Source organism: Netta rufina (assembly GCF_964035555.1).
Source record: "Netta rufina genome assembly, chromosome: 1".
In the NCBI taxonomy this organism is placed as follows: Eukaryota; Metazoa; Chordata; class Aves; order Anseriformes; family Anatidae; genus Netta; species Netta rufina.
The window spans coordinates 82,631,658-82,655,192 of record NC_140123.1 but is presented as its reverse complement, the minus strand read 5'-3'; the positions used below and the strand labels follow the sequence as shown (position 1 = coordinate 82,655,192).

The window sequence follows — 23,535 nt, the reverse complement described above, 5'->3', positions numbered from 1 at the left end:
AACTTGCAACGAACAAAAGATAAGTACTTACAGGAAGGACACACGAAAACAGAAACAGAAACTATATCCTCCATCCTGGGGAGGGGAGAAGACAAAAAGAAACAGAAAGGCTACAAGTACACAAAGGAAGTAAAGGGAAGGGAGGCACACACTGATGTAAAAGAGGATAGAGGAGCGGATGGGAACAGTAAGAGTGGAGCAAAGAAAGAAGGGTATTGAGGGATGGAGGCTCATTAGCACAACACTGAGAAACTCCAGGTAAAGCTACAGACACTTTCTGAATGCCCCTTTATTTGCTTGTCTGCTCCTATCACCCTACTACTCAGTCTCAAAGGCAAATAACAAACCAACTCCTTCAGTTAAGGCAAAAAGTTCAGGTGACCTCCTCCCCTCTCTCCACCATTCCTGTCTTTTGACTTTTCCACAGCTTCTTTATTAAACTGTGAGCCCCAAAGCCTACGCCACTTCTCATGTGTTAGTGGGAGCTTTGGGCAGCAAACACAACCACAGCTGCAGCCCGATGAGAAATTCATAATATTCTGTAGGTGTTACCTGAAGACTACAATTTTTTTGGTAACTGCAAAGGGATCAAATGATGAAACTGCTTGAAGTGATGCAAGAATGAAAACACACTCACTGCACTGCTGAAGGACACAACCAGCTTTGGATATCAGCTAACTGTAGCTGTGGTTTGTTCAAAGGTAACAGATGAACCAGGGTGCCACACACTTCTCTTCAAAAGACAAGCCTGAGAAGTCTCTGACTTTCCTCCAGATTTTATGTATAGGTCTTGCCTACAGAAAGGTATTTCTATACAGAACACGCACTTCCACCATGGTTTCCCCACCTAACTACCTGCATAGGGGCACCAACTTTTAGTGGCTCTACTTACATTTCAGCACTTGTCCACTAGGTGTCTTCCCTACAAGTATTTTTTAATCAGGCACTAGAAAAACGCCTGTTCTGCAATGGCCATTAAACTCAACCACTAACCATGAAGTAGGTACTCCCTCCAAAACCATTACCAGGAAATTCCTCCTGCATAAGAAATTACTCATGCATAGAATAAAATATCCTGTTTAAAATGAAAGAATGAAAACAGTCAAGGAGTAAACAGGTCTTTCTGTTGTGTTTTTTGTTGTTGTTTTTAACTACCAGCTAGAGTTCTGCCACAAAAGAGAGCAGGTTTACGAGCTAATCAGAACAGCAGTGTAAGTATTTTCAGTATTCAAGCACTCCTGGGGCAGCTTTTCATTCCTATCATACAGGCTACATATGAAAGTGTTCAGGAAAAACTGGATAAACGCATTCTACTGTACCGACTGTATTACTGTACTCCTGTACTGTGTCCCACCCACTGGTGGCTTATACAGTTCAATACTTTTCACACTGGGCCACCTCAGGCCACACAGAGAAATTGCAACATCCTGTAATTTAAGCTGGTGTTCTCATCAGTACCAACAGGACACAGCTACTAAGATTAAAAAAGAAAGGGCAGGAACACCCCTTCTTGCCCCTAAGTTTCTACTGGTCTTTTGAGTTTTTAAGCACTTCTCTCCATGACTTTACACCCCGCAGAACCAAAGGGATTCAAATTACTTGCTTGCTTCTCCTAATTTCTCTTTGTACTTGGTACAGAGCAGCTACTGCAGAGGACAGCTCTGGTGAAAATCCTACCAACAATACTCAATGCACACAGCGAGCAAGTATCCAGCTGGTATGTCTCAGTGAAGCAGGACAATTTTTTAAATGAATGCTTCCCTCGAGAAGTCCATCTACCTAGTCCATCCACTGCACTTCCCATTTTATCCATTCCTATCTGGTAAATTCAGTCTCCTTCCCGAGGTGCTCCTCAAAATTACCACCTAATAGCCCACAAAAAACTGGGACAACTTCTGAGCTATGAATTCTCCTTGCTCAGCCTTTGAGAGCATGTGAAGGAGCTCTCCTTGCAAGAATAAGGTTACAGTTCACGAGTATTTCCTGCAACACACAGAGGGTGCTAAGCAAAACTGGAGAAGCGAGCAGAGAGCACCGGCGACTCCAGAGGGTTCTGGACACAACCACTCACTCCGTTTCTGGTGAAGCCAAGAGAGCTGCTCCATGCCCTCAGAGCTGTGGCACCTGGGACAGATGAGTCCTTATAGCTCATTACATGGCACTGCCATTAAGCCCTCTCAATCTGGCACAATACCAGAAAGCTTCACGCTGCTGGAAAAATCTTTCTACCAGTCTATTCCCATACTTCAGGGGTTGCTATTTACACAAACAAAAGCAACAAGCCAATAACAAATTTCTTGTCCCGTGACTTGAGTTCCCCTTCCTAAAAAAATATAAAAATAAAAATCACGTGTCATAGTATTTGACAGTTAGCATTGTCTTAATTTCCCCTGTGCCTGCGGAAAAGTTTCCTCAGTATGTAGGCTCTGTTTCGGGGTCTTTTTTCAGGGGTAGGAGGCTGAGAGGAGGGTTGCCCTAAAAAGCACATCTGCATGCCTTCTGACTTACCCCGTATGATAGCATTAGGGTGCAGAGACAAAAATGCTGCAGAACCATCACTCATTGGGTCCAACTGTTACTTCTACTGAAATAATGGGGTCCTGACACCTTGAAGGGAGAGAGCAGACTGGAGCAGTGCTCTGGTCAGTAATTCAAGTTCTGAAAGTCCAGTTGATAATCTCTGCCCTCAGACAGTAAATTTATGTTGAACAGCCTGGATTTAAATTTGAAAACCCTCAAAGGAATTGATACATATCCAGGTTGGTTACAGATTTGTTGAAAATCACCTGTCTGGAAATCCAATGCCCAAAGTTCAAAATCCGGTAAGGACTAAAACACACCATCATTAAATAGTACAGGCGTGCATTCAGCAATGTGACCAGATCAGTGGTATTAAGGCAATACCAGCAGGCCAAGGCTGAACCCACAGACTTCCTAGCTTAAGTCAGCAGACAGCAAAGGCTACTTTAGCTTTTGTTACAAGCATCTACTGAGTGAAATGTGTGAATGAAGGCCTTCAGCAGCAACTCTTACGATAATACTGGGGGACATAATGTCAAAGAACTGTGATAATACAGTTTCAGTTTCCTACCCATAAAAATATAGCAAAGATTACTTTACAATCCAAATAATAAATGAGCTGCAAAAATACACGTTTACATCACAAGAATTCCCTCCTGCTTTTTGTCTCACTGAAAAAAATAATTCCTAGCTTTGAAATAAAACACCTACCACCTTTGGTGTGTGCTTGCACGTACTGTCATAAAAGCAGTGAGGAAAAAGCTCAAAAATAAGGAGATCCTCTCCTTTCCATTGGGAAAGGAAATCTGCACATGAGAAGCAGTCCTCACTGTAACAAGGTCCTGCTGTTGCATCTGTATACCTGCATACATCATCTACAGCAGCAGCCAGGCTTTTTGTGCTTGCCTGCAAATGCATTGTGATTACAGAAACACTTTTACAGGTTCTTCACAGCACTGGATCTTGCCACCCAGAACAACTGGGAACATCATGAGTTAAGAAATATTATGTTTGCACAAATTAAGAAGTAATTGAAACCAAGCAAGGTTTTGGATAAACATCTGAACTTAGAAAGGACTAGAAGCAGGGAGATCAAACTATCGTAAGCCAAAATGTATGCCCTGCCTTAGCTCCTTGTATTGAGCAGTACGTGTTACAATCCTACATATTTAAGGATTTTTTTTCCCTAGGGATCAAAACTGGATAAACAGACTGGTACCTACAACAGCCCTCTTCATTCCATCAAAGCTTTTATCTGCTGAAAGACTAACTTGGAGTCCTGACGTAACAGTGCAAGTATTTGGAGAATAACTTGCCAAGAAAGTTGCCACCTGTCAAATTACTCATGAAGGAGGAAATGAAAACCTGTTTATACCAGGAAATTCCAAAAACAACAAAAAAAAATAATGATGACGGTATCTTAATAAAGCCTACTTTTTCATTGTTGTTAAACGCTCTTCATTTTAATTACTAAGTACTTAAGGGACCTTAAGGAATTAAGCAACCAGTTGTTCACTGCACTGCACGACTATTCTTGTCCTCTTCTTACAAAAGAAGGAAATTAATGCAATGAAAGCTCTCGTAGTTCTAAACTGTTGCTGATTCCCAGCAACTGCTTCTGACTCTTCAGCCCATTTTTGCACTCAGACTAATTCAATGAATCAACCCCAACATTTTCATCTGACACAGCACTGAGGAATGCCCATCCTGCTCCTTTGAAATACACTGACATACAGTGGTTAGCAAAACACCAAGGTGGGAAACAAAAAAGCGAAAATGCTCATCCCTCCCCTCACAGTGTTAACATATTCAACATCGTCATCTCAGTGACAAAAAAAAACAACACCTTCAACTGACTAAATCTTGCACTGCTGCAAACAGTGAAGTCGAATGCCAGTAGGATTACATTTCTCTACACAAGAATTCAGACAGAACAGAGAAGCTTAAGATAGATGCACAAATATGGGAGGTCAAAAGCCTTTGAAAACACAATCTTGTACTGTAGAAACACTGGCTCTAGATTTCCCATTTTGTGAGTTTTTAAGGAGCTTTTAGGCAGAACTTGACACAAGAGGGATCAGGGAAGCATTACAGTAGATGTGAAGGAGGAAGACTGAAGAACAATAAAGAGAAAAATCCTAATAGCTGTACACGTACACAGAAGAGTACTCATTTATGAGCAGTGAGGCTACCACAATACAGTATCAGCTTCAATGATCTTCTTACTTCGGCTTTTATTTTTTAAACCTTAAGATGTAACAGGCCATATGACTGTATATAAAGTACCACAAACTGCCCAGTCCGAAGCAGAGCAACACCTCAATGAAAGCAGGCTATTTAAGGGGCCCCTAAAAAGGCGTATGCAGTTTTTACAAGCATTCTGAAAGCATACAGCTCAGGAAAACAAAACTGCTGAGGTCCCATAGCTCGCAGAACAGTAGCTAGCACATGCTACCATTCCCCAGTGCAGCACTTGCTCGCTGGAGTTGGCAAAGCACAGAAAAGCTCATTCATTCACTGCAGACAATGACTTGATTGGCTGAAGTGAGAGATTTCCTGCCCAGCTCTGGAGCATGAATGGATATTTCATTCATACTTGTGTTTGACAACCTGATTAGTAAAATATTTTCAGTTGAACTTCTTTTGATTAGCTTGCTCTCTCTGTTTTCATCCTCCCTCTTCCTCCCCAAGAGTGTATCACTAAGCTAATGGACCAGGTAAAGTTGCCAAACATGACTTTTGCTTACTTTAGACAAAGAACAACATGGAGCTGTTGCTCTGGTAATGACAACAGGAAAGCATGGCTTAATCCCTAAATCAGCTCCAACTCATTCAACAACTGCAGCCCTCCAGAGCTATTCACACACAGTATCTTTGTCAAAGTGTTGAATTGTAGGCCTGGCTGTTGACAAAAATCTGTGACAGAGGGCACCCCACAGGCTATTGGGGTTATCTGCACAGGCTTCAGATAGTAATATATGGCTAAGCAACATCTACAATCTCAACTCAGACATTTGTTTTTCTTCGGATTAGTACCTAGCTTGTTTTAACAGCTGTGCATCTTGCAGGAGCTCAGACATCTTCGGCTGGTTTGAAAGCGTGCTTGTGTATGCATACTCACAAAACCCCAACTCCCATACAGCACTGACTAATACATCCGTGAGCTAGCTAGTCCCCCTCCACTTGTTGTGGAAATTTTCTAACCAGCCATATCCACCACGCCTACCAGAAAAGCGTATGTCAAAAGTGCAACTTCAGACATGGTTACTCCTTGTAATTTTTGTTCTTCTTTTCCACTACAAACTCAATTTCCAGGAGTACTCTGTTCTGAAAGGAAGGAAGGTCTCTATTCCCATGCTAATTTCTTACTAGTTGTATCAGACACTGTTTTCTCTTTTGTTTTTGATTAGCATAAGAAACTTATAGTTTTAGTTTTCCAAATTAAAAAGCAGACATAAGATCACTAGTATTGAAACAAAGCCCATTTGGTTAGCATCAAAGCTTTGGTATGTGTACCTGTACCAATTCATTTTGTCCTTTGTGCAACTGTCGATTGGCTTCTGTTTTTGACCTGTCAAGGCTCCTGGCTTGTATTTATTTACATGCTCCCTTGTTTCAGTTAACTCTAACTGCATCACATGACATTAACAGAAATCGTCTGTTTGAGGCTGCCATAGAAAAAGTACACACCATTTCCATGAGGGAAGTGAAACCACAGGACTCAAGGAAACAAAACTGCTGAGGTCCTAAAACTGAGTGCTCCTGCATGTGTTACTGTATGAAAGTCAGTGTTTGTTCAATAGGGCTGGCAAAGCATAGGGAAAAAGTGCTTTCATACCCCTACAAATAATGAGTTAACTAGCTAAAATGTGTAACTTCTAGAGAAAGTCAGTCTAGAATACAGCATAGTCCAGATTGCATTTAATATACCAAAAGAAAGCAATAACCACTCTTTATTAGTTTACATTTAGCATTGCACTAGAGAAAAACTTCACATTTCAAGTAGCTATCTCCTCTTAGGAGCTCTTCTGCACAGTGCTGTTCTTCCTTCTTCAGTTTTGAAGAGGCTGCCTCACAAACCGCAATACCTTACGTTCAAGATGATCTCTTGGATTACTCATCTGGAAATAGCCAAGCCTCTAAGACCTGTGCTATATGAAAAAAGCTCTCAAAGTTCTAAAAATCAGTGTTAAGCATCTTCATTAGGAAATACACTTTTGAACTGACGTTTGTACCCAATTTAACATTAAGCTCGTAACAGTCATTCGTTACGCAAACCAAACCCAACCCAAACTTTCTGACAATTATTTCCATTGGGGAACCCATATACATTTTATATTAGTGATACATACAGTGAAGCACGTTATACACAAGGCAGAACAATTAAAGGCATCTAGTTAGATGCCAGTAACAAGTGGAGTACCGCAGAGGGTGTCAGTAACAAGAGTACCACCACACAGGTCGGGGGGGTGTCAATACTGGGTCCCATTGAGTTCAACGTCTTCATTAACAATCTCGACAATGCGGGTAGAGCACACCCTCAGTAAATTTGTAGATAGCATGAAACTGAGGGGAGTGGCTGACTCAGAGGGCCACAGTGCCATCCAGAAGGACCTGGACAGGCTGGACACATGGGCTGACAATCTCACGAAGTTCAACGAGAAGTGCAGAATCCTGCATCCAGGGAGGAAAAACCACAGGGACCAGCACACGCTGGGGGCCACCCAGCTGTAAAGCAGCCCTGCAGAAGAGAACCTGGTGGCCCTGCTGGCCACCAAGCTGAATATGAGTCAGCAGTGCACCCTTGCTGCTAAGGCTAACAGTATCCTGAGCTGCATTAGGTAAAGTATCACCAACAGGTCAGAAGTGCTCTTTCCACTCTACTCAGCATTGGTGATGATGCACCTGTAGTACTACTTCCGCTTCTCAACTACTCAGTACAAGAGGGACATGGACATACTAAAAAATCCAACAACAGATGACAAAGGGCAACAAAGATGAAGAAGAGACTGAAGTACCTGTGAGGAGAAGCTGAGAGGACTGGGACTGTTCAGCCTGGAGACAAGGAGGCTCAGGGGACAGAAGGAAACTCAATGTCTATAAATACATGGAGGGAGGGTACAAAGAGGATGGAGCCAGGCTCTTTTCAGTGGTACCTTGTGCCAGAGTCACTAGAGGCAATGGGCACAAGCTGAAGCACAAGAAGTTACCTCTGCAAATCAGGAAGCACTTGACCGTACAGGTCACCAAACAAGGACAGGCTGCCCAGAGAGGCTGGTGATGTTCTAGGTTGTGGAGGTTCCCTCTTTGGAAAGACTAAGAAGCCACCTGGGCATAGCACTGGGCAGCCTGCTCAGTGTGCCCCTGCTTGGGTAGGGGGTTGGACCAATTCAACTGCTCTGACAGCAGTATCTTTTGCCTATGTCATCTTGGTTCTCAGCAGTACTCTGCTTTATTGTAGTCACTTCATACACAAAGATGGTAAAAACAGTTTGCCCTGCCAGAACCCTACAACATGATATAATATAGGGAGAAAAATATTTGTAAGGAGGATAGATTGGAAGTTTATAGGGAGTAAAATCCACTCACCTGCCATTTTTTTGGATGTAGGTTGCTAAATAACCATGATCTTCCCAGTTATGAACTGTTTCTGTCATTCCCTGCTCCTGAAAAACGGGCTGTAGAGCTTTAAGAACGGCATTGCAATCAGCTGCAAGATAGAAAAAAAAGTCAATGAAGATTTTCCACATCATTTTTTTTTTTTTTTTAAAGGAACCATCTTTTCGCTGGCAGCCTGGAGTATTTCTTTGAGTTGTATGAAGAACAGCTTTCAAGTTTACAGTTGATCTCATGCAAGGTGGGGGGAAAAAAAAAAAAAAAAAAACTGATGTACCTTTCAACCCCTGTGCCTCCCCACCTCCATAACCCATGAAGTTATTTTCCAGTTCATGAAAATTCCAACAAGATTTTTAAATCAGTCTTTGTCTCTGAGCAGAGAGATCTACAATTGGTCTACAACTGATGTAATGAGTATTTTTACTATGTCTGTTATTGGTCACCAACTTTACCACAATCCAAGCCAGGCCTTATTCATGTAATTACTTTTGTTATGAAGAAAAAACACATACACACCCCAAAACCAAAAATAAACAACATTCCCACAAATAAACCCCAACACTGAGAAGATGCTTGGTAATTTCCTTGGCTTAAAGCACTGAAAACTAGACAGGGCAAGTTGCCCTGCCCAGACAGTGGTCATTTTCCCTTCCATCTTTGTCTATTGAAGACTCATTTCCAAGTAAAGAGCAAAGTCAAGAGTTCTCAATACAATACACAGCTGAATCTCATCACAAAGTATTATTAAAAGTAACTGCTAGTACACAGTAACATGGAAGCAAAGATGCTTTTGTCTCCACCTTGACACACAAAGCATAAAATTTCTTTCCTGTGAAAATGGCCCAGAAGACTCTTAATGCATTTTAGTGTGGGAACAGTAGGATCAGTAAGACATGAAATTCCAGAATTTACTGGATATTAAATGCCTGCTAAATTTAAGTGTTTCTGGGATCATTTCTTTGAAAGTTAATTTAGCTTCCACCAGTGACTTAGAAAAGCTACAGAACGAAGGAGAACAAAGTTCATCCTGCCATTTCAACAACACCTACTTCAGCATACACCAGCCTTTAACTTAATAACCAATTGCAGGGATTAGGTTTGTGAGTCAGCAGGAGCCCAGGAAGGAAAGTCCTTTTTCTAACACCTAGGACAAAACAGACTCCCAGATGAAGTCTTCACAATGCTATGGAAAAGTACTCTTGCCTGGAAGCGCACAAAAATCCAACTGGAAATAACCAAAGTAATCTCCAAAAGCAAGCTGATACTCTGTCCATGCAGATACTTCAGTCAGAACACACTGACTTCACAAGTGTCAAGTTTAGCATGCACAATTTTAGTCGTAATAAAGATTACGTGGAAGAAAATTTTAAGCTCCATTCAAACAAGCATCCCAAGAACAAGTCATAAGACTTGTCAGTTGATATGGGAATTGACCACGAGTTAATCAACTATTGTGGTAAAGCTGCACCTTCCAGATTCAGAACAAAACTAGCAAGACACTCACACCAGCACGCTATTAAGCTGTAAGATGCGGCAAGTATAATCATTTCTGTTTCACATACATACAAGACTAGGCTATTAGTCATGCAATTTGGTAAGCATCTAGAATCACTCGCAAAAGTCACCTGGCACAGCCACTTGGATGCAGTTTATAACTAAATGCTTCCAGTCATGACACATTATTTCCCCCCACCCATCTATTCAAGAGCTATTCTATGGTAATCATTGTTTTATTCCCTGCTCCCAAATGCATATACCCTGAAAACCAGTAAGCATAGCCTGCAGACACAATCAGCAATAGCTTCCAAGCTGTTTCTGATTTGTACAACCTTCAAGCAAAAGAATGAAAACATATCAAGTCATGTAAAGTTTCTCATCTAGCATAAGCAGACAACTCCAGTCAACTAAACTCAGTTTGATAACTTGAAGCATATGTTTACCCATTTGTAAAGCCTGCAATTATCCCTCTCTTTTAAACCAGAAAGACTGAAGCAGGGCGAAAAAAAGCATTTCTTTTAGTGTTCTCTCTACACAAAGAGAAGAGCAAGCCGGTTCCCCAGAATCTTGGGAAGAACATTTACTAATTGGGGAAAGGCCCTGCTTCTTACTGCTGACATTATCTAACTTCACATTCCAAGATATTTACCTTCCATCTTCTACATCTCACTCATTAACTCTCTACATTGTAATGTTGTGATTTATTGTTCATTAGAATAAAAATGATTTCTGTTCAACAGCTGTGAATAATTCAACTGCTGCCACTCTGCAGCACCTTTTCCTCAGTAGGAAGCACTGAGGATGATTTTGACCCTCATGGACAGAACACCCACAAGGCCCACTATCAATACGAACGTTTTTCTTCCCTACACTGCTGTAAAATCCACATTATTTGTGCCAGCAAGTTTTTGTACTTGTGCAACCCAACTTCAAACTTTCAGCTTCCAGCACTCATCAGCCCCCTTATTTTGAGAAAGACAGGAGCAGCTGCCCCAAGGCTAATATATTCACAAAAACTTTTTGGCACTTTAGACATGTGGTCCCCTCTCCTTGCTTGCTATTTGCTTCCTTTCACTACTCCTTTATTTTCTGCCTCATCTTTTGAGAAACCCATGCTCTTCCCTCAGTTCTTATGTCACTACCAAAGTAATGCTGTTGGACAATAATGCTGACAATATGTCATACCCTTCCAGACCAGTAAATCAGTGTGAAACCCACTCTGAATTGGTATGCAACTAACTCCCAAACCACTTTATTTTTGCAGCTCCTGGAAGGCATTGAAGAAAAGATGGAAAAGCAATTCCCTGGAAGAACCGAAGTGTTCGTATCACGTTTAACCTACCAGCTTTCAACAACATCAGCGATTGCTGTTGGGTGCGCCTTGGCAGAGACCGTAGGATAAGTCACAGATACTTTTCTGCTCCATGAAGATACCAATCCCTGAACTAGCTGATCGCTCATCACTCTACAACAGATTTCTTTGCTAAGCAGCCAGGCAAAAGATTGACTGCACTCTTTCTATTATGCGATTAGTTTCAGGAAATTAAAATAACAATGCGTACTTTCATCAGGTCTCCTTTTGGTTATACCACACAAGGTTTGCCTTGGAGGGCTAATTAGTTCTCTCAAGTTGGGAGGCTCCTTTTAAGGCTTCAGTGGTTGCTTGAAGGCACCACGAAGTTTCGGGAATCTCAAGATCTCTCACCCAAATCCACTAGCCACCACCTCACTCCAAGCTCAGATATGCTATGTGAAGTGTTGATAAATGAAAAGGACAGTGGCGATAAAAACAGCAGAATATCTTTGAATCTACACCAAAACATTAATTCAAGTAGGTTGTCAGATGGTTTTAGTTGTTTTGTTTGCTTTCTGAAAGGCTGGGAAAACAAACAAGTTACCAAGTGTGAAATATTAAGTATTTGGTATTTGCCAGAAGCAATGAAAAGGCCCAGAGTTTTAACTCCAGGGAGCAGAAACAAGAACATTGTGCAGAAGACTTGATATACATATTTCTCAAAACAGCTAGTGACCAGTCAGTTCAAGCCATGCAGTCTTGGCAACCCAGTGAACTCCAAGAAGAGAGATGCTTCAGAACAGTTGCAGACATTCCTCTGGAGTTTTAGCAGCCAAAAAGCCATTAACTGATAGCCATCTGTCAACACGAGGGCAGCTCAAAGTCCACAGTTCCTGACCGGCCTCATGCATTAACACCAACCAGTTTCATCCAGATACTCCAATGGTGATCTCAGTAATGTTTTTGGACCAGACTATCTCTAAAAATATTCTGGTTTAAGACATCCTCATACCAAAGTATTTACAAAATCTTTAAGTTATGGGAACAGATTAGATCTTATTTGAGAACATTCACCCCATTTCCAGCTTCAAATTTTTCTAACCCTGATTTTAAGCCCTTTCCTCTAGCAAGAATGTAACACAACCAGAAGAGTAGGATGCATTAAAGCACTTACATATGCCTTGGCACTTCATTTTTCCCTTGGTAGCTACACTTTTAATAGAGAAAGGTGAAGCGAAATCAAATGAAATGAAGTACTTCATTAAGAATTCATTAAGAGTTAGCACACATACAAAATGTGTGAATACGCTGAGAGCAGAAGAGCAGCCTCAATGACTGGCACCTTGTTTCTGTCCAGAGCCATGTAAATTCACTATTTCAAGTCATTGTGCTGGGCAAGTCTGAAGCTTTTTTGAAATCCAAAACTCATGAGAAACTTTAGGCTCCAGTGCCGATATTTCAGAGGTTTTAGTGTGTTTTTTTTTTTGTTTTGTTTTTTTTTTTAAGATACTAAAAAAAAAAAGTAAAGAAAAATTACAGTTGGAGTGCCAACCCTTCCCTTATTTCTCATCCTCACCCTACTGGAACTCCTCCACCCTCAGCATGAGAATATACAGCAGTGCGTAATAGTTTGCAGAAAACTAGTTAGCACTTAGTCACCAACCCCTACAAGGCAATTTTTTTTTTTTTTAAACGTTTTCAAGTTTAATTAAAAGCCATACTCCTTTCATCCTGGTTAAAAGCATCTTCGTGCATGGAAACACAAGTGCAGAGCACACTAATGCTTGAAATATGCTACCCAGAGAGATTCACACACGAACATCACAGGCTTAGCTAAGAGTTCAGAACAACTGTTGCCTAAATTGGCCCTTTTGACTCCCAAAAGGCAGAAATAAACCCACCCCTCACATTTAAGTAAAAGGACCCCCTCCAAAGAACCCACTAAAGACAGTTTTCATGAACCTCCAGGTCAAAGAAGCTAGCTTTTGCTTGACATGTTAACAGATACTTACAAAAAGCAACCTGCTTTAGCAACAAGCATGTCTCACAGTGCTAAGTTTTAAGACTGTTCTATGCAACTTAAAAAGCAACCCTGCTCCTTCCCTCCTCCCCACATACATCCCAGAGCTACTAACCACCTTTTCCCCGAAGCATCCAGTTGGTTAGGGACTCAACCCAAAATGTTTTCCCTCTGTTGACTGGCAACAATCTAAAACTACACTGCCACCAAACAGGGAACTCCCATCCTCTCTCATTTCTACCTTCCTTCACACTAATATTGGCGTCATCTCATGCGCCAGACTCAACATATTTAAGAGATGATGATGCTGTAAGAAGAAGGGACAGGGAAAAGTGAGTAAGTACATTTTACAGAAGATCTGAGTTTTGCACAAAAAGAACAACAAAACAGCACCCCACTGGGGCACAGAGAATGGCAGGGGTTGGAAGGAAGGTACTGCTGATGATCATCTCACCCAGGCCCCTGCTCAAAGTAGGGTCCATGGCAGCAGGTTGCTCAGGGCCACACCAGCCATGTTTGGGCTCTCTCTACAGACTGAGACTCCGCTGCCTCCATGGGAAACCTGTTCCAGTGTTCAACTAACCTCACAGTGATTTAAGAAAAAAGAAAGTCACGTTCAGCAAGAATTCAGTCAGAAGCAACAGTACAGTGATCATGAACATCTGTTTGTTGACTTCTGCAAGCAGTGCAAAGTGCATGTGTATATAGAGACAGAAGCATCATTGCCAGAGATGCAGCCTGTTGACCTTCTGTTATTCAAAGATCAATAACATCTTTTCCCACTCTCCCTTTTGAAATCTTGTAAGTAGTGGTTTGATTTTCTTTTTTTTTTTTTTTTTTTAAAAAAAAACTCTCCTTTTTCTAACCTCCTTTAAGGTGATACTCCAAGAAGTCTTTAAGATTTCAGCAAAAACAGGTCTACGAGCTCCAGCCACTTCAATAACAGCGAAGTTCCAAAAATCACTCCTTCACTCTTCTATTCAAAGAATCTTGTATCAGGATAACACAAAATTTAATCAACTATACATATAAAACTAAAAGTGATCTTCTGTATTAAATATCCCAGTGTGGTTTTTTTTGTGAATATTAAGTTTCTGAAGGCTTCTGTAGCCTCAGTCTCAGAAATACATTTGGACATCACTAAGGCTTAAGCCTGAAGTCTGTGCTTCACAGGTGCATAAAATCTCAGTTATTGGATGACAATGTTAGTAGGCTGGATTAAAATTAATCCAGTATTAATTGGATGACCTATTACCAAATTGCAGAATAACAGTAACATCATATCTTAAAGTAACACTAGTAAGCACATACCTTGCAAAATGGACCTTACAGTCACTATCTTGGCACTTATGTTTAACACTTTCACAATTGTTTATCTTAATCATTTGAAATTCAACACTAAGAATGGTATGTTGACTCCTCAATCAAGAAGTGAAAAGGCAGAATGCTTTCAGTGGTAGCACTTGAGAGTCAATATTTAATTTCCACCGAGCTCTTAAAAAGGCAAAATTTTTGAAAAGTAGTAAAACTCTGCTAGAAGGACAGATTTTGAAGGACAATAATTTTTTCAGTACATTCAAACACAAAACACCATGACAGTTTAATTAGTGAGAGCAGAACACAAGATTTATTGGACTATGTATCACAGCACTCCCACCCTTTACCTCAAACTCCCATGAAATTTCAAACGCATCGTTTAAATGAGGAAGTAAGGAATGCTAACAAGATTGCACTGTTTATTCCTCATCATGCAAGATCTGTTACAAATGCTTTCCCAGGAACAGTAATCCTTCCATCAAGGAGATTTTTACTATAACAGGACCTCTGCTGCATAGTAAACCTGCACCAGCAGCAGAGCACCATTAAAGTAAAAAAGGATCCTAATATACAATTACTTTTTTTCACTCCAAGTGAATATCATATTTCAGGTAGAAACAGCCATTCTATATCTATTTTATGGTTTGGTGTTAGTAATTATGTTGTTTAGTGCTTTTAGAATACACTAGACGCGTACAATCTAGATAGGGGATACACCACTACCCTACAGAGGTCTTTTTACATCTTCTCAATAGAGAAAACACCAAAGTAAAGGGGCAGAATGAAAAGACCAAGGAACACTGAAGAGCACACTCATTGCATGAAATATACTTTTCTGCTTTACTCCCTCCCCCTTCTTACCAGGACAGCAAGCCTTCAGGTGAGCCAAACTGCAAAGTCAAGCATCAAAATAAAGTTAACTTCTCATAGGTACAGGCATCTTTATTACAAAGCAGCCAGAATTGCCTATACAGGGCACACCATTTTTCTATTAAGACAAACTTAGTAACGATTTGTTGCAGTTTTAGAACTGAATATAAGCATATTTTAATCTCAATTAAATTAACCTAAAGTTTTAGAAGTCCAAATACACTACAGAGTTGCAGTGATCTCAGAGGGGGAGGAGGGAGTTCCACAGACGAACTGCTTGTGTGGTGTGCAAGAATCCAATCACAGCAATGAAAGAACACTTTAATTCAAAGATAGTTAATGCTTGTATTGGCTTAGTGTCTAAGTTTGTTCTCTTACTTAAATAAAGCAAGCACCTAGCACACATGAAGTTATTTGCTGCACTACCAAGCCTTTTCAAGCACAGATTTAGTCACTGCAGAAAAGTACAGGAAGAAAGCACTTGATATCAATTTAGAGCTTACTCACACTTGAAAACTAATTTTAGGTGTGGACATAAAAGTGCTTATTAATGAATTTTTATAAGCATGTGCCACATATTAATTTCCCCACCACCACTACCCAGTCAGCCCAGAGGCACTTCTCAATTAATATATTTTTGGCTTTTCAGAGAAAATCAGAGCCTTGCTGCAGGCGATTTTGCTTTTTAAGATCACACAGTGGTAGGGTGAGATGAATCCTACTGACCAGCTGAGGATGTAAGTATCTTGGGGATTGTTACAAATGCAGCCACACACTTGAACAGAGATTAGATCTTGCAGACTGACTCAGAGAAGGCTTAAAACAGGTCACTTGAGCAAAGCAGCTCAGCCTTGTTAAAAACATTTACTAGCTGTATTTTGCTGGTCTCCACAATTTTGTCCCCCAAAATCTCTATGCACTTGCTCACCTGATGAATACCAGCTAGAGCTTAAAAGACCACCATGTACACGCAGCCTCTGCATGATGGCATGTTCCTGTGGAGTTCTCTAGGAGAAAGTATCCACTCTCCACAAGTCTCCTTAAAAAGGTGTACCAGTGGAAAATAAGCAATCGAACACCACAAACACTGGTCTGCAAGAAAGACCAGTCTTCGCAGTCACCATTGGTAAAGTACCAAAGAACGGAAAAGAAACCTTTCACTCTAACAATGGCTGCCTACAACAGAGCCAGGAAATTCAAGGTTAACATACTTGCATCATGTCCGAAACCAGAACTACTTGAGGGGAAGAATGAAGACAAAGAATCACCACCTTCCAGACCCTACCTTGATTATATTTGCATAAGCATTTGATTATCATCTGACACAACTGAGGAAAGAGTTAGTCAGCAAATCAAGCATTACAAACAAACTTTTTGTAAAAAAAAAAAAAAAAACTTTTAAAAAAGTTTTAAAAAGCCAGTAAAAACTTTTTACTGGCTTTCTCACTGCTTGTAGATTCATCAACATCCAAGAGCTCACTTCTGATGGCTCCCACAGAACAATGTAGTGATGAATTTTAAAAAGAGACCACTACAGTGAACATACTGATGTCTTTTTTCCCCTCACTTGATTTTGGCAAGCTCCTAGTCTTCACTGCTGCTAGGAGCATTTGAGGGAACATTTTGAGACAGCTATTAGAGGAATGTCTTTCATTTCAGCAGGGTGAGTCCTACAGGAACATTCCACTAGGGGAAAAAGTTTAAGACACCAAATTCTGGCAGACTGGACAACTCCAAAGCAAAAGCTATTTGAGCACAGCCTCCCCAGAGAGATAAAAAACGGGAGGATAAAAGCAGCAAAGAACTGCTGGGTCACTCTACCTTCGGCAGGTACACAGTGATCACATGCAGATTTAAAGAATACTAAAAACAGTCTCTTCAATTCACTCATACATTGACAAGTAACTTTCCTCATTTTTCAGATAAATGTACACTTTAAGAGTGGTTTTGCTGTACCTGGAATCTAATTACATCTAACTGGTAACTTTTTAATTACTAATCTTCTGGAACAACACTGAACAGTTCATCTAAAAGCCTATAGTAGCTCTAGAAAAGAAATCACAAGCAGCATCTGACATTCTGAAAAGTCACACTGCTCTGTTTAGTTTCCCCTACACTATTATTTCACCCTGTAATTGTATTACAGGTTTTTCCACTTTGTATAAATTCACTATTTTTCAATACAGATGAAGCCTTTGCATACCAACAGCCTTGAAATATACAAAATCCATTACATGAAATATTTGTCACACTGCTCTGGTCAACACATAGGAAGCATCTTTCATCTTTTAAATGTTTAGGACTCACAACCTAGCCTCTCCCAAGGCTGGCTGCTTGCTCAAGCTTAGTTTTGCATAGGAAAGCTGCATTTCATTAAACTTCCTGTAATGCTGTATCCCAACAGATCTTCAGTGACAAGCAGTACCTGAAGACAGAAACCAAAAGGCATTTGCAAACATTCTCACACATTACATCTGGCTCACCACCTTTGCACACAGCATATTTACATGCTCAGAAAGCTTCCTGCATCTGACACATGGCTTGAACCTTAACATCAACAAATGTGGTTTCAACACCTCAGCTCTGCTAGCTTCATTTGTCTCTCCCAGTCATGTGTAAACTCAAGTCCATCAACTGGTGTTGAAAGACTGTTCACATTTTAAACAATATTGTCACCTGCTGAAATGACAGAAAGAATGTTTTGTAGTTACTTGAAACATCTTATAAACTGGACTTTTTCAGGACAATATTACCAATTACTTTTATACAATTAAGGATGTTAAATACTGGAGTACATAAAGCAGTATATTCAAACAGCTGTAAAAAATGAATGTGAGGACTGTTGAATCTTTACACCCCCTAGACCATATATATTCAGGCTTCACCTGATGGCATTTCTTTATGCTTAAAAAAAATGGGCCAGAAGTCTAAGATGTAGCATTACCAGCAGAGTTAACAGCACCTTCTTACACTGTAATAGATGTTTCAGCCAGGACAGCTTCATATATTTTAATTAATTTGTAAAGCAGTTAGTGCCTTTGCTTTAAAAAAGTGCCTCAAAAATAAAACACACACAACCCACCCTTTTTGTAAATGAAGCTCATCTTCAGTAAGTACAATTACAGAGCAAAACACTAATCAAAGAAAAAAATTTGCAAGTCAAATCCAATATCCATGGTGCCAGTTCAGGTGCCACAAGAAAGCTGTTAGTTAATATAATTCACCTCTTAATGTATCACCCACATCTAAAATATTAATGGATGTGAACTGCTGCAGCTATTAGCCTTTATTAGTATTATTTAAATGCATTCCTGCTGATGACAGGCTTACACCTCAGGGATTTCTTCTCAACATACACTTTCAGAATTAAGCAATGGACCCCATGGACAGGCAGAAGACCTAAAAAGGAGGCTCAGCCTGCAGGTCATATCCTCTACTTTCCATCTCCATAAAAACACTAATTTGAAGAAAAACAGAACACATACATGCATATGTCCACTTTCTCCTTTTCTCAGAAGCCCAAGCGTAGCCTTGCCTGCGCTACAGCCCTGGAACTCCCAGCGTGAGCAAACCCACACAACAGTTTCGCTGGTTTCTTTCATTAACTGCATCGACTCAAGTAACCTCTGCTCTCCCCTCAACAGCTCACTCACCTACACCCTGCCCTCAGTCTTGCTAGCACATCTGTTCATGCAGCTGTACAAGGAACTGTACAATCCCCTGTGCCCCAAGCAATAATCCCAAACAGTAAAACGTAAAACACTTAAAGCTAGTTTTCCAGCAAGTTCTTACCTTTTCAAAGCACCTTCCCAATGCAAGTAACAAAGAACAAGTCTGAATGGAGTCTCCATATATCTTTCCCTCTCATTAGAGGATCTTGAAAAACATTAAAGACCTCTCTATTCAACAGCACAGAAAACTAAGCTTCTATGACACCTTCATGCATGGATGAAAACACTCCCATGTATGAGCAGATTTACATTATGCAGTAATCTAAACTCGATTCAGTAAAGGTGTAAGACCTCAAGCATTACATACTTTCATAATGAAGCCATTAAACTGAGTAACTCAAGTCCCAAATTCCTTATTTCTGATGAACCAACCAATTAATAAGAATGTCATTAGCCCAGAAGTAAAAGGCATGACTAAAGCCTTCTCTGCCCCGATTAAGGAAGGTGAATGAACAGTGTCCTTTTTCATAAAGGAGGGTTTTGTTAGAACAGTCTTCGTGCATTTCAGGATAAGGAATACTACGCTGTCTGCCTGCTGAAGTTGTCTGTTTATCTGCTCAGGGAGCCACAAATAAACAAGATACTTCTGCCCAACAGATCAAGCCCCACAGTTTAATGAGCTTGAGTAGACTACCATAAAGTCAGGTTGTGTTAGCCTGCTGACAAAGATTCAGTCCTATTTATACCCAACACTTTTTTTTTTTTGACATGAAGATGCATTGTTAGACAAGGTATAATTATGAAGACAGTCAATACAGTCTTTCTTCTAATTAGTAGATTTTGTAGTACATTACTAATAACTAGCTGTTTTAACCTTTCAGGGGATTGCGGTACATGCTTTCATTCAAGCAACCCTATCCCCAAGGCAGTGTTTTTCCTCATTCTCCCTACCACCCCTCAACCTGAAGCCAACACAAACAGAAATCCCACTTTCTCCTTTTTAACTTCTACAGCCAAGTTTCCATTACTGGCATCACTCAATACATCTAACAACTACCAACCTCATAGAAGTGATGACACCAAACATTAAAAAAAAGCCTAGTATTCCAATTATTCATTCTCAAGGGACTTGTTGGGTACACACTTTTATTCTGAAGAATGAACTGCACATGGACCACAGTCCCATATGCTGAGCAAACTGAACTGCCTAAAGACAACAGGGCTGCCATTGAAGGTTTTTGGCACATGACAAACAAATAAGCCTGTAGGGATCACCCATCAGAACACACACCAATCTGCAGCATAAGCAGTCACTAGCTAATAGCTGCGCAAGTATTAACACGCAATCAAATCCTACCTGAGATCCTACAGAGCTGCATCCCCTCCAGATCCTTTCACTGATATCCAACTACAGTCTCCCTCATGACCCTCAAAAGATTGAGGATTAAAACAAGTTACATGCAAAAGGATTAATAAGGAGAGATTCCTAGAAAGTGTTAACATCTCAGAAAGACTATGCCATACTTCACAGTCATGTTCAATTCTGATACTAGCCTGATACCAGCAGGCCTTCTTGCTTTCAGGAATAGGAAAATACTGGATAGATATTATATTGGGTGTTAAACAAATACTCAAAACATTATATTCAAATGACTTCAACTATCATACATAACTCTTGTCTATAACCTGGCACAGGCTTATATGGCTTTTGTGTCTGTAACCAGGCACAGAGAAGCTGTGGATGCCCAACCCCTGGAGATGTTCAAGGCCAGGCTGGGTGAGCTCCAGGTAATCTGATCTAGCGGGTGGCATCCCTGCCCATGCCAGACAGGCTGGAACTGGGTCATCTTTGAGGTCCCTTCCAACCCAAACCGTTCAATGACATGCAGGTTATTACTTGAAGAAAAGACACCATGACCACATATACTTACTGCAAGATGCATTACAATGGAACATGAATGAACTATTGAAAAATACTTGCTCTCAGAGGCTAGTCTTGCTTTTCCACGAGCTAGGAGTCAACAGCTGTATTAGAACCTACCAAAAATAACTTGTCAAGAACTGAGGGCAGGTAGTGTCTCAAGGAATAAAGACTGTGCATCAACCAAGAAGTTAACAGATTATGCATTTTTCTAGAATACAAAGATGCTACAGCTGCAGCTGAGAGGTAGTGGTAATATTATCCTCACAAGATAATAGAGGGTTTAAAACCACACATTTAATTATAGTAAGTCATGTCAGAACATTCAGAAGTTTTACTGAGTTAGAAAAAAAAAGTTGATGTTCCACGATTTTGCATTAGAATTTAAGTCCTTTAACACAAGTTTACATTCACCATTCTTTCTCTACAGACAACTCTTTATGGCTTGGCCACAAGCATTAGACAAAAGGAAAATGCCACACAAAAAATACACTACAGCTAACTTCAGAGCTGTCATGGGCTCTGAAAAGTTCTTTGCCTCTCACTGCAAATGTCTATTGTGCTGAAACACAAGGAGAAAAAGCTTCTTCCTCCTCTGGTCTGCACAGCAACACTTCTGCAGTAGGTTCCCACCACCATTTAGATGCATCCATCCTAACTGGTGAAAGATGCAAGCATTGTCTTCAAAAGAAAATGGAGTAAGAAGAGTTTAAGATCATTATCACAGTCTCTGATTAATGGTATAGTTTTAAATACCACATAGCAGTTAAAACAACGCTGGTTTGTTTTCAGTACACCTAGTCCTACCCCTTCCCCTGACATCTCTGACTCCTCTGCAGATGCCAGCACTGCAAGGCATGAGAGCTCTGTGCACCAAGCAGGCAAAGAGATCACTGCATTGGGGCTGGGGAGGAACAGGAGGGTCCACAAAACTGTATTTTAGACTGGATTAGCTTCTTGGTTCTGTTCATACTGTTGGACGTGGTGCTTAGGGACATGGTTTAGTGGGTGACATTGGTGATAGGGGGATGGTTGGACCAAGTGATCTTGAAGGTCTTCTCCAACATTAATGATTCTACAGAAAATGGCAGGACTATGTACAGCATGCTTGGTGCCTGCTTACCATGAGTGACTAAGCTGCACTGCAAGACCTCACCATAAAACCACTTAGAAGACTTTCACCTTGAAGCACATTTGCATATTCTAAAGCGAACTGCTTTGAGAACCGCTCCGTTCACATCTTCCCCCCTCTCTGCTCTCAGCCTCACACCACGGAGGGCACAGTGCGCCACAAAGCCCTGGGGGCAGAGAAACCCCTCTCCCCACTCAACCTATCGACAGATTTCCTTTGTAGATGCGGAGAGCTGCCTTCGCTCCTACCTCCCTGCAAAAAAAAAAGAAAACAAAAACAACAAACAAAAAACACACAATAAATGGAAGCGTTGCGGGGGTGGGGTGGGGGACACCAGGCAGCAAGTGGCCGGAGGGGGAGGGTCTCACCACGGCGCTGGGCCCCCAGCAGGGCTCCCCCCGGCCGAGGAGGCCTTTTTTTCACCCATTTTGCCTGCCGAGAAACGTGGTGGCTTCCTCCTGGCTCCACCGTGCCCCCTACAGCCGGCCAGCCGAGCGCGACGCTGCCTTTCGTTTCCAACGACTCCCCTCACGCCTCTGCTGCGGGATTAAGCTCCAACCTCCCCCCCCCCGCCCCGTGCCTTTCTCCCACCCCCTTCCCACAGATGCAGGGCTCCACCGCCACCCTCAGCCCCCCATCTCCGCCCCGAGCGACACCCCCGCAGCCGGGGGGGCCCTGCCCGAGGCGGGAGCGGGCCCGGGGGAGGCCGCGGCGCGCAGGCAGCCCGGGGGCGGTGATGGGGGCGGTGATGGCGGCGGGCGGGCGGGTGGGGGAGAAGCGGGGGCACCGGGGCTGGGAGGGGGGGGAGCGAGGTGTGCGGGAAGGTGTCCCCTCGGAGCCCGCACGGGTACCTGTGGCGCCGAGCATGAAGTCCAGGGTGCTGTGCCGCGCTGCTGCTGCTGCTGCTGCTGCTGCTGCTGCTGCTGCTGCTGCCATAGTGAGGTAGAGCCCTGTGCCATGCCTGGAGGAGGAGGCGGCGGCGCGGCGAGCGCGGCGGGGCAGCCTATATGGGCGCGGGGGCTGCGGCGGCGCCGCGGGGGTGGGCGCGCACCGGGCGGGGCTCGGGAGGCCGGGGAGGGGCGGGACGGGACGGGATGAGATGAGATGGCGGCGCCGCGGCCGTTAGCGGCAGGCAGGGAGGGAGGGGACGGGACGAGCAGAGAGGAGGGGAGAGGCGAGGAGGCGGTGGCTCTTGGCCGAGATGGCGGCCCCGCGATGGGAGATGGCGGCGGCTCGTCGGGAGCCCCGGTGGCTCCCCGAGCCGGAGGCTGCGGCCCCTCAGCGGTGGCCGTGCCCCCCCCTCTCTGAGGCTCTCGATCTGGGCTTCCTGCTGGGGCTAGCCGTTACGGCTGGGGAAAACCAAACCAAAATAAAATAAAATAAAGAATAAAGACCAGTCTCGATTTGCTTTCAGATTAAATTCGCTCCCCAAATCCCTTAGTGGTCTCCCAGCGCTGAGGCCATGGATCAACTTCCAACAGCGCAGGGGCCACGCAGCTGCTGCAGAGCTGCTCCTTGCCCAAGGCCCGTGCTGAGCAGGCAGGGCGCTGCTGGCTTCACCAGAGAATCCTTAAAACCCTCCATTTCAAGTCTTACTTATTTATTTTTTAATGAAGGATAACTGTAAAATTGCACATTGAAGCCACAAACTATACCAGTCGTGTAGTTACAAACCCA

At 42.2% G+C, this 23,535-nt stretch overlaps 1 protein-coding gene across 2 annotated transcripts in view; it reads right to left on the bottom strand.

Moving 5' to 3' along the window:
• Positions 1 to 22,908, bottom strand: part of SMS (spermine synthase) — a 45,086-nt gene extending 22,178 nt beyond the window's left edge. Inside the window, exons 1-3 of one of the 2 annotated variants that reach the window (XM_084305899.1) lie at positions 22,792 to 22,908; positions 22,710 to 22,761; positions 8,110 to 8,230 (exon numbers count right to left, since the gene is read on the bottom strand). In XM_084305899.1, the coding sequence (XP_084162025.1) occupies positions 8,110 to 8,230; positions 22,710 to 22,761; positions 22,792 to 22,794 (176 nt within the window). In that variant the 5' untranslated portion in view covers positions 22,795 to 22,908. Of the gene's footprint in view, positions 1 to 8,109; positions 8,231 to 22,709 lie in introns of both variants that reach the window. The other variant, XM_084305898.1, reaches the window with a different exon arrangement.
• Between the last annotated feature and the right edge of the window lie 627 nt (positions 22,909 to 23,535).